The sequence below is a fragment of the Schistosoma haematobium genome, chromosome 6, assembly GCF_000699445.3.
Source record: "Schistosoma haematobium chromosome 6, whole genome shotgun sequence".
Taxonomy (NCBI): Eukaryota; Metazoa; Platyhelminthes; class Trematoda; order Strigeidida; family Schistosomatidae; genus Schistosoma; species Schistosoma haematobium.
The window spans coordinates 6,255,456-6,267,572 of NC_067201.1; the positions used below are offsets into that span (position 1 = coordinate 6,255,456).

At 33.5% G+C, this 12,117-nt stretch overlaps 1 protein-coding gene across 2 annotated transcripts in view; it reads right to left on the reverse strand.

The window, feature by feature from the left end:
- The window catches only part of CDR2_1 (ATP dependent transporter multidrug resistance (SNQ2)), a 41,888-nt gene that overhangs the window by 8,072 nt on the left and 21,699 nt on the right, over window positions 1-12,117 (reverse strand). For both annotated transcript variants that reach the window (XM_051216749.1, XM_051216750.1), the window contains exons 4-5: window positions 7,625-7,773; window positions 2,697-3,619 (exon numbers count right to left, since the gene is read on the reverse strand). In XM_051216749.1, the coding sequence (XP_051065355.1) occupies window positions 2,697-3,619; window positions 7,625-7,773 (1,072 nt within the window). The remainder of the gene's footprint in view (window positions 1-2,696; window positions 3,620-7,624; window positions 7,774-12,117) is intronic.

The window sequence follows — 12,117 nt, forward strand, 5'->3', positions numbered from 1 at the left end:
TAATAATCGTGCTTCTAAATACTGATAATTTGTTTAGTTCACTATAACAAATAGTAGCAACAAAAAATTGATGTGAAACTATTGTTCCATATATAATTGTGTGTTTTGCACACAATCTTTACGATTCATGTCTGATGAAAACAATTGTAATATATGATAAGGATCACATATACACAATAAATTGTACTTTTAAAACTGAACGGGGGTAAAGAAAACATACTTGTGTAACTACTGATATTATTTATATAAGAAAACAAATAGTTTAAGGGAAAAAAATGTTATACAAAATTAAAGCAAATTAGGATCGACAGTTATAAAAAAAAACTATTTTGTCGAGGAATAGAGAATCCGTAAGGATTGTCAAATGACTTCACACTATGACAGATTCAACCCTAAAATATGATTGTCTTTTGCTACGTTAAACTTATGAATGATGATTAAGTTTCACTAGAAAGTTGAAGACTATAGTACGAAGTCAATGTTAGCAGGTAAGATGAATGACTGAAGCTAGTCGGTAGTCATATGTTAATAAAGAATTTGTAGTTAAGATTATATTCATTCAGCATGTGTTAGAGGATTTTTTAATTGAAGCTAATAATGAAAGTTGAATTCTAGTGTAAATTGATTAAAGATAAACCAATTAACTACCAAGCCGGTAAACACGTATAAGTTGAAATTATCGGTACATATAATAGTAAAATCCATATCCAACCCGTACCCATCTCGGCGAGACTATAATTCGTGGACGAACCAGATAGATTTAAAAAACCAAGTCCTATATGTTGACGCAAAATCCATTCTTCCGTATGGCTAAATAGCAATTTGCAATTTTACCTGGTTTCAGTTCGTGATGAGAACCTCAATAAATGATGTCAACTACCATAATGAAGGGCCCTACATTACGGGGAGGTACGAAGAACATTCATATGAATTGGTTATGTTGGGACTTCTGATCATTTTGATGCACAGTGTGACAATGTTGTAAACGAATTTCGGATTTTCTCAAATTCAGAATATTGGTTTTGGATTAATCTACATTAATCCTGAGTTTTTCTACAGAGAGACAGTGTCAGTTAATTCATTGACCTCAGAAATCTCACTAGTCTTTTTGAGATGGTGGCTGATAAATACTCGAATATGCTGATTTATATCAACACAACTCATCTGTGGTAAATTAGTTGTCAGATTTAACAAAACCGAGTATTCCCTCTATAGTACTCGTCTATTTGAAACATATCTTTTGAAAATATAGCAAATATAGGAGTATATTGGAAACACTACATAACAGCTATTGTCGAAGCACTGCTTATGTATGCTGGAACAACTGAATGAGAGAAATACATAAGTTAGGCTTAGAATATTAAATAAAGATTATTAGAGCAAGGAATAAATTGTGTACTCTTATTGAATAAAGTGGTTCAGATATATGTTAAGCATCCACAACCTCAATATTCAACACTGTTTGGGATGCAAGTGGATAAGAAAAAACAAATGTCGTCACAGAATTTTTCACTCAAGTTTACAATCAAGCTGGGATGTATTCAATCCTTATTTCTATTGTCGTCTGAAACGTATTATTCTGTGACTTCTTTATTCTTTCATTTCATTTCATCCCTTTAATTTACAATTATTGTTTCTTTGTTAGCTTCCTCTAAATGTAGTCATACGAATAGTAAGAAAATAATGAAGTACACACATATATCAGGTGGTGGAGAAGATTTGTAGCTCAGGTGGATGATTTTGATGGAGTTTTGTTCTCTGAGCTCAAAGAACAAAACTCCATGAAAATATATCAGGTCCCAATCAATTGTTACAAACCACGACGTTTGATTCGCATATTTTTGTTTGAAAACTACTAATGAAAGTCAAAAGACCAGGAGTGTTCAGGAAGCTTTAATTTGAAAAAAATTAACTATAATGTATTGTATTTCACATTTCTCTTCGCGAAGCTAGATAAAGAAAAGTCTCGTGTGACGTTGATTAGTTGAGTAGTTAAATCCCTGTGATAGTATTTCTTGACTAAGATATCATACTTGACGTTTAACGATGAGACTGTACAAGCATGTGACATGACTAGATTCTGACAGCCTATCAATTGTTCATAACTATTTATCTATCATTTATTTAAAATACGGCTATTTGTAAAAATACAGAACAAAGGTATATCCTGGAGTTGTAGTGAGAAGTAGTAACCAGTGGAGTTCAACCAGGTCTGTTGTGAGATAGTAACTCACTGAAGACAATGGTGGATGTGTCGCTCAATTTCGCGGATTAGTTGAAGTTAGACATTAACACCGTTGGATGCGAGCTGATTGGTCTAGTGGTTAAGCGCTCACGCGCGAGACTAATAGGTCCTGAGTTCGAATCTCGCGAGGCGGGGTCGTGGATGTGCAGTGCCAAGGAGGAGTCGCGCTGTGGGACGAAACGGCCTTCCATTGCTTCCAGGTTTTCCATGGTGGTCTAGCTTCAATCGACTCATGATCTCAACCATTGAAGTTACTATAACATCCACAAAACCCTTCTGATATAAAATCATATATTACTATTCTACTGAATATCTCGTTTGCATTCCTAATAAAGAAACCGACAGAAATTATTTAAAACAATAAATTTGGCAACCATCTTTTTTTGAAAATAGTACAAAATTTAGTAAACTGAGGTAATGATATAAAATCTACTAAAAATAAAATGTTTACCATGATTATCTTTCCCATCTGTTAAATTATCATTCATATTAGGATTTAATGTATATTGTGAAGAATGATCATAATTTGCCAAATTACAAAATAAGTCAGTATGATCATCACAATTAAACAACATTTTATTTAAATGAGGCCAACTAAATGTACGATGTAACATTGAGGATATATTCAATGTATCATTAATATTATCATCATCATCATGATCAGTTAATAGTGTACATTTTTGTTCATTTGTCATCTTCGAATTGATCATCAACATCCAAGGCATTTTATTACATAAATTAGATGATGATAATTGTGCATATGAAGATTTTTCAGATGTTAATTGTGAAATGGATGAGGATTTAGAATTTGTTCGTAATAATTTCAGTTGATTAGCAGAACCAAGAATGCTATTATTATTATTACTAGAAGCAACACCAATATCTGGTTGATCGAATAATTCATCATCAATAAAGAATAAACCACCCTTTTCACGATAACCTGGAAACGAAGTGCTACTATATTGATTAGTTTTACTTCTGTTATTATAATGATTATACATTGGTTTCGATTTCATTTTCTCTTGAAAATATCCGCCATAATTTTTACTTAAAATGGTTGATCTATGTATATTTTTTAAAGATAATGCGTCAACGTTATTATTATTATAATTTTTAGTATTAATAGGCCTAAGAGTTGTATTTATTTTCTTGGTTGATGATATAATTGTTGATGGTGAAGACGTCGGTGAGCTTTTTTGTAATAAATGTCGTCGATAAGTTGGTAAAGGTGTAGAAGTTGGAGATGAAGTGGAAGAAGAAAAATTTGATTGGATTATTTCTGTTCCTTTCATCATTGATTGATTATCGTATTTTTTTAATCGTTCCACTAATCCAGCAATTTGTTCTTCTAACATGGCTATTGTATTTGATAATCTAATTTAGAAAATCAAAAAGAAACAACATAAAAAGAAAATTTAAAATGAATCAAATGAAATAAATATGAACTGATTTGATCCTTAAAAAACAAATCAAACTGATATCTGGATGCACTAATTTTAACGCATAAATTACACTGATCAACAGTTATTTATGTGTTTAGTAAGCTGAATAGTACTTGACTTTGACGAATTACGAACTTACTGTATGTACTGATAAGCCCTCTAATTGAACGCTCGATTCGGTTCCTAAGCTCTTCTAATAACCCCCAGGATAGATTTACACAGCAACTTGAAAACGAGAGAAAAGGCGCGAGATATGGAAGCAACGTTTTACTCCAAAGGTTTCTTTGTGCACAGAAAATCTAGGGTTTTTATAGTATTTTAGATGTCCTTGGGTTTCGGTAAAATTTTGGAATGTTATTAGGCATATTAGCAGTATAAGTAATCACGCAATCAGAAACTCGACATGTACCTTTTCACTTTCTAGATTTTTCTGGCAAAGCCTCTAGTGAAGACTGATTGGATAAGATGCTTCTCAGTGTCTTCAGAGCCTTTCTTGTCTTGGATCTCACCAATACGTACACATACTCACAAAGTCTATAGCGAACAGATATAACTAATTGACAAGATTACACTACTTAAAGATGTGACTATATGTCATAGACGAATGAGAAAAAAATCAGTGTTGTATATTACTCTTTATCTATGATCGATTAATTACTTGATCAGAATACTGACTCATTGAATTGTCATTTATTTTAAACAGTCAATATACACTGATAGTATATATTGGTGTTTGGATCAATAAATGGTACTAGTGTAAAACACTATAATAGGTAGGAGGTATATATATATATAGTCTTCGGTCGTCCATTTGCATCTTCCAGTGTTCTGCCAACGCAGTGCTTCCGATGCACTGAAACTTTGACATCACGTTCCGCTACACACAACTGACAAACATCCTTGTGAGTAGTGTCCACAACACTAGGTTTGAGTCTCAAAGTGAATATCAACACTGTAATCCAGGTGCAAATAACTGATAAGCTTAAAATAAAACGATATACCCATTGTAAATTTCTTTGCTGACCTCAATCCAAAAATGTAACAGAGATGCAACTGAATAAAATATAGTGGTATTTGCTTAAGGAGTGTTAATGAAAGCTCATGAAATTCATTCATGATTATTGGCAACCAGGAAAACCGCTAATAGTACTGCTAATAATCGTTATTATTAATATAGTTAGTAAAAACCAAGTTATACCTAAAAATAGAGTTGAATGGTGGCTCGCAGTGTAATCCCGAATGCGTGTTTCGCTCTACTTTGAACTCATCAGTTGAATGCACATGTATCCGCCTTCGTGCTCACACGAATGCTTGAACCCACTACCGTTCGTTTCAAAAGACCACCGCCTTGTCGCCTTAACTACTAAATTCAGATAGTCACTAGCTTGTGCAGTGGGGTGAATACTAATTCTTTTTCATTGGTTGCTTAAATTTTATCGTTGATGGTATGAACTACAATTGATCAATCCGTTCTAGCATGTATGGATCCTGAAAGGAGTGCCTAGTTATTGGCGTCAGGTCACAAGTACTTAAGCAGAACTAGATAATGGATAGCAGTGAAATGTTTGGGATTTAATTGTAATACCAAGACAACGCTCATAGAATGCACACATGCCAAAAGAGACTGGTCAATAGAAATTCATCATAACATTGACGGTAAGTTTCAAACAACTAATACAAATGAACAAGTTACAGATAGTTAAATGATGAATCCAATATATAAATTACCATTTAGTGTGTATAAATTCACACATATTACACCCAAACTAAGCACATGTTACCGAAAATACGGTTAAACAGCCGGAAATGAACTAATTTATTGATTACTTAACTATAGTTATCTTCGCAGTTATAACAAGTGCCATACCAATGTTTTACAAAATTGCAACATTAATAACAAATCATTATTTTTCTGTAAAATGGTAATTAATGGATCACACTTTCGCATTAATAATAATAATATATCAGATAATGTTTTTTTGTAAAAGTATCCTAAAACATAATAAAAATAAACTCGATCAATACAGAGAGCAAAAGTGCATTTACTTCCCTATTGTCATAGTTTGAAATTGGGTACGAAAGAATTAAAAAAATTCCGCAAACGAAAGTTTGCATTTATTTATCACATTTTCAATGTTCAATAACTGTGAGTAATTTGGATTGGTTGAAGTTAGACATTAACACCGTTAGATACCGACTCAGTGGTCTAGTTGGTTAAGCGCCTGGCGCGAGACTGATAGGTCCTGGGTTCGAATCTCGCGGGGGGCGGGATCGTAGATGAGCACTGTTGAGGAAGCCCATACTGGGACGAAACGGCCGTCCAGTGCTTCTAGGTTTTCCATGGTGGTCTAACTTCAATTGACTCATGATTTCAACCAGTGAAATTTCCCATTCATTTAATGGATAGAAAGTGCAATCTTCATTGAGGATTTCATTTCAAGCCCTACATTTCATTATATTTGTCATTTTCATTCAAATTATGTGGGTGTACAAAGGTGATGTATTGGTAACAGACAGTTGGAGATAACTTCAAATATTTAAAAAGAAATCTCCATTGAAAATTACCCCACTTTATGCAGTGTTCATCCATCAAATGAACAGAGAATTACCTGAAAATCTTGAATGTCGCACACAAATTGAATATTTAAAGCATGTCAGATTTACTTCAAAAGGAATAATATTTTATTCTAGACTCAGATAAAACGATACGCCGGATATAATTGTCTACTGCTAAGAGGACAGAATCATGACTATTGAATTCATATTGATTAGAATGAAGGTCGGTTGTGTAGCCTGATTGCACAAACCTAACTGTTCAAGCAATTATGCGATCACTTGATTGTTCGAATAAAAAACTTGATCCAAACTTCTTGTTTTAGCCTTTCTTGTGTATTCGCTAACACAAACGTTTGTTTATTCATGAATACTTTAAAAAGTTACCACAGAAAGGCATTGATCCACCATTATTTGGGTTAACGAAGATTTAGTTCTATATTCTAAAAACCGGTTGTGCTGCAGAATAGGTTCTTTTAAGGACCACTTTATAAATTTAACCAACTCTACCTGAAAATTAATCCCTTTTAAATTTAAAAGAGGTGAAAACGGATTTTTATTAACAATTGACATTTAGGACATTCTTCGTTATGTGTTTAGATCTAGATAGTTGGATTGATCGTTATGTTCAAATTACATTGTAAATTTGATGTTTCCATGTGTTTTGCTGAGTTGGCAAAGGAATCAAGAAGTATGTACAAATTGTTACAAACAATAAATACATCGTCCATACATATTCTGTATAATGTTATGTCCCCTATTTGACGTCTCATTTTCGTTTATTAAATATTGGTCATAAACATGTCGGGTAGAATAGGTCTAACCGGTAACCCTATGATCAGCCATTCCATTAATTCATCTGTATAACGGGTTATTAAATTTGAATTGAATATCCATTGGTCCAAAGAAACAGTGATTTTCTAAACTCGTTTGAGTCTAAAGGAAGTAAATCAAAATGCTAGAGTATTATATATATGGCTTCCTCCATTGGTAAGCTGATTACTATTAAACAAATAACCAATGATTTCATAAGTTTATCTGACTTATCTACATGATCCAGTTCTTTTGAAATTTGAAATGTCTTTTAACTCATGAATTGCTATTTTTCTACGAATTTATTCCAATAATTTCGTTAATTAACTGATTAAATTATGATACGATGAACTTATCATTATTTGATCCATAAATTACACATCTCCTAACGAACTTGACTGTATCAGACACCTTGCATTGGTTTACATTTGTGTCATAGCATTGGTCATGGTCAAGAATCTAAATCTTAATCTAATGGTTACAACCTCAGAAACAGCTTTCTTACGTAATATATTTTGTATACTGTTTAGGCTATAAAGATATACTTCATACACCATTATTCATTACTTACCGCTGAATCTTTTGTTGATCTTCGGAAATTTTACGCATCAATTGACGATTATTATTATCCAATTCTTGATTATATCTATCAGCTTCATCAACAAATTCCATTTTACGTTGACTTAACTCACGAAGATTAGTAATTTCTTTTATAAGAAACTATTGAAGGAAAAATAAAGAAGGAAAAATTACATTTCTAAGAAAATAATCGATAATTTATCAATGTATCTCTATCATAAAAAGATAACCAGTTAACAAATCGAACCATATGTATATTCTTGATTGTTCATTGAATCATCAAAGACAGGTAAGTGTAATAAAATGTAACCGAATAAAGACAACAAGAAATATTCATAAACAAAGAGTATTAGGTTACAGTTACTACATCTTGTTATTTAATTTGGCACATAAGGTTAGAAATATTGAGTACTACATATGTGCAGTCAGTCAGTCAGTCAGTAACAACGTAGAACTTCGTACGTACGTACATCAGTTCGAGTTGCCACACCACATTAGCACAGAGATGCAGTTGTCGATTCAAATCCCGTAGTGGTAGAGGTAGCAAGAGTATAAGCAGTAATCGGGAAGATTAGTGTTTGGAGATGTTATTTAAAGAGTATAATCCAGTGAAACAAATTTGGAAAGAGGAAAAAAGGGACATGAAGAATTCAGAAGATTAGAATTTGGGAGAACACAGAGAGTGGATGCACCTGCGCCATTGCAAACGATTTTGAGCCATGTCATTCAGGGTCTCTAACCATCGGTTGCTATCATCTCGTGGTCCCCAACCAGGTAGTCTACACCTACCAACATGACTCAGTTCACTTGTCAGTGACTTCATGGACTTGTGCCATGTTTTGGTTTGGCCGCCCCTAGCTTTCTTCCAACCTACTCCTATACCACTGAACATAGTACGTCGAGGCAGTCGGTCGTTGGGCATACGTAACACGTGTCCCAGCCATCTCAACTGATGAAGTTTCACTACTTCATCAATTGATTTGCCATCCTTACCTAGTACCCGTGTCCTAACAACTGTGTTACTTACTCGATGGTCCCATGATATACGAGCAATGTTTCGAAGACACCTATGATCGAATACTAGTAACCTACGAATATCCTCTACTCTTACCGGCCATGTTTCACTGCCATAAAGAAGGATGGGACGAACTGCTGCGCAGTAAACACGTCCTTTGGTTGATAGACGGATATCTCGCCTACTCCATAAATGACGCAAGTTGGCAAAAGCTAGTCGAGCCTTCTGTATCCGTGCTGAGATTTCGTCACACACCAAACCACAAGGGCTGATGAGACTTCCAAGATAAGTGAAGCGGTCGACACACTCAACTACTTCACTCCCTATCACATATGTGCATTAGAATGTGAACTCAATAATTTTAAACTATTAGAGCACAAAACAATGAGCTTACTTGGAAAGATGATCTTAACAACAATAGGTTTAGGAGAAGTGATTAGGGTGGACGAAAGTGAATTTGAAAACTTATTTACTAAATAAATCAGTATAACTTGAGTATTATTGGTAAAATACTTTTTTTATATTATACTGCATTCGTCTGTTTTACATTCTCAGTTATTACTTTATATCTGTTTACTGCACTTTAGATTGTACATTACATTTTTCAAACTAATTTGTCTAAACATTACACTTCTGAGAACAGATACTACACACGTGAGAATTCATGGATTTAATCTAACCCTTATCTTCGTAGATAGTATAGTGATCCATAAAAGATCTTGATTTGACTGCCTACAATCAATTGAATATCTCATCTGAATTTCAGAAATAGTTTCAACATAGTATCACAAAATCAGTTTTTTTTATCTTGTCTGAATTTATATATAGAAGCTAATGACATTTATGCGCAATAACTCGATGATATACCACTGCTATTGAAGAGAAGTGGGTTATACAGCCAAAAAAACGCATGAATTATTAACATTGTTCAAATATACAACATAAAAAGAAATCTAATGCTTAAATATCTCTCGAATAGAAAGTGTCAATGTCGAATCATAGTGGTCCAGTATCTATAATGATTAATAAAACCATACTTCTGTTTTCGATATGTCAATTAACAATAAACAATGATTAAACAACTACGAACATCAATACTATTTGAATGTTATGCTGACAATATTGTCTCGAAAGAGTGTAAACTTCATAAGTAGATTATCCAGCTCAGAGAATGAAATATAAAAAATGACACTATTATAGATCAGGATTTTATGAACGTGTTCCCAGCTATTAAAATGAATGGATTCAATGCCAGTCGATAGACGAAATGCAATGTGGTCGAATAATAGATGTTCTCGAGACAGAATGATTGATTTAAACCCAACATTGAAATGATAAAAAAGACAAGATCATCAGTTAGAAGGATTAATTTACCAATCTAATCGTTATAATCCACTAATTTTTAGAGCCAAAGATTCTAATAAAAAAGTGTATTCAATTATGAGGACTAAACCTTACTATGGTTAAAAATCTTGAAAGAGGACATTTTTATGCTGAATCATATGGTTAATAGAATGTACTTAATTATTCCACAAATCAATTGCCTGAGAGTATAAACTAGAAAATCAAAACGAAGGCTTATAAACACATAATTAGAAAATAAGATATAAAAAACGATAAAAAAGTATATGACAAAAGCAAATGAATATTTTGTTCAAGGTTATCATAAATTAGGACTTAAAAAAAAAAAGATCACTTTGATGTTAGATGGTTGAAGGTAATCGGGAGGGAACATTGCAAATAAGCTTTGAGTGAGTTGGTACACGTCTAAGACGGATATCTGAAATCTCTAGAAAAATGATGCTTAATAAATTCAAACCCTGGCTAGCTAATCCCATAATCTGAAGCTTTAGCATCGGTTGATCCGAATTATAACTGACACTTTTTAAGACTAAGGTATTTACCTTGATTGACTACTAAGAAACAGTGGCTATTTTCATGTTTATCTAATCTTTAGCGTTATTAATAATATCTAAACTCATTCAGTCAGCTACAACGTAGGACCAGACATATATATGCATCGGTCCAAGTTGCCATAACTCATTAACACAACAAGATCAACACCGGATTCATAAAAGTAGTTAATTCAGTGGTGCTAATATATAAAAGAAAGATCGCATATAAGGATATAGTACAGGAAGAAAGAATTAGTTCGTAGAAAGAAAGATATGAAGTGATTCTAATCTCTTAGTTTAAGTAAGAGAAGACAAAGAGTGTATACACCTACACAACTGTGATTGATTCTGAGCCATGTCACCAAGAGTCTCCAACCATTGGTTACGATAGTCACGCGGACCACAACCAAGTAGTCTGCATCTCCCAACATGGCTCAGACTAGAGGTTAATGTCTTCAAGCACTGATGTCACGTTTTGGTTTGGCTACCCCTAACTTTCTTTCAACCGTTGTTGCTACCTTGACGTGGTGGTCGGGCTTGCCTATCGTGATGAAGCAACCGAGCTATACTGGCTGGAACAACTGTTCCTCAAAGTCCTACCATGTCGGACAGGTCGGTTGGAGAGCGGTAAGACTAAAGGCAACAAAACCAAGGTCCAAAGGCGAAGTCGTACTGCTGACTGTACAGAGGTGTGACAGCAGTAAGGTGTTTCCTTCAGACAACCAGCATAAAAGCGATCCTGCCTTCCCACAAGGAGGGGTAGGGTTGGAAAATGTCGACCCTAAAAATGCACACCTCGCCTTATCCTACGGATATCCATCTCCGGCGGTAATGTCTCAACAAGTACGGAGCTAACACAGAAATTACCCATAAAATGGTCGTGTGCGACCGACCTCAAGCAGTTGTCCCTTGGGTATTGCGGTCACCCTCTCAGGTTACTACGACCACCTCTAATACAATTTCCTTTTCAGGTACCTCCAGAAGAACCCTTCCACGGTGTGTGCAACCGGGAATTGATAACCGCCCTCATACATCTAACAGCACTCAAGACTACTATATTCATAATCAACCTCTATTATCCAAACTAATCCAATAGAAATGTTCATGTCTTTTTCGATTGTTCATTAACAAAATTGTTTAATGAATTTCAATCTGTAAACTCTATTGGCTATAACTCGATGGTCATAATTTATACTTGATTGATTAAATAATTAATAAATGATTAAATGAGTAATTTCTATTTATTTAATAAGATGTTAAACAGTTTCGCAACATTAATTATTCAACGGTTTGTCCAAGGTAAGTGATATAAAAATCTAATTGGTTAAATAGAATATCATTATAACAAGATAATAATAATAATAATAATAATAATAATAATCAATAATAATAAAAAAATAAAATAATAATATTTGACCTTAATATACATCAAAGAAAATAATTCACAAACTTATGTAATGATATGAATGACAAGATAAATTATCATTTCTTGTAACATTATTTCAACTCTACATACTTATAAAAAGAAGAAGTATAATTCTAGCTGTCAATGTACATAGGTATCGGTTTTAAAAA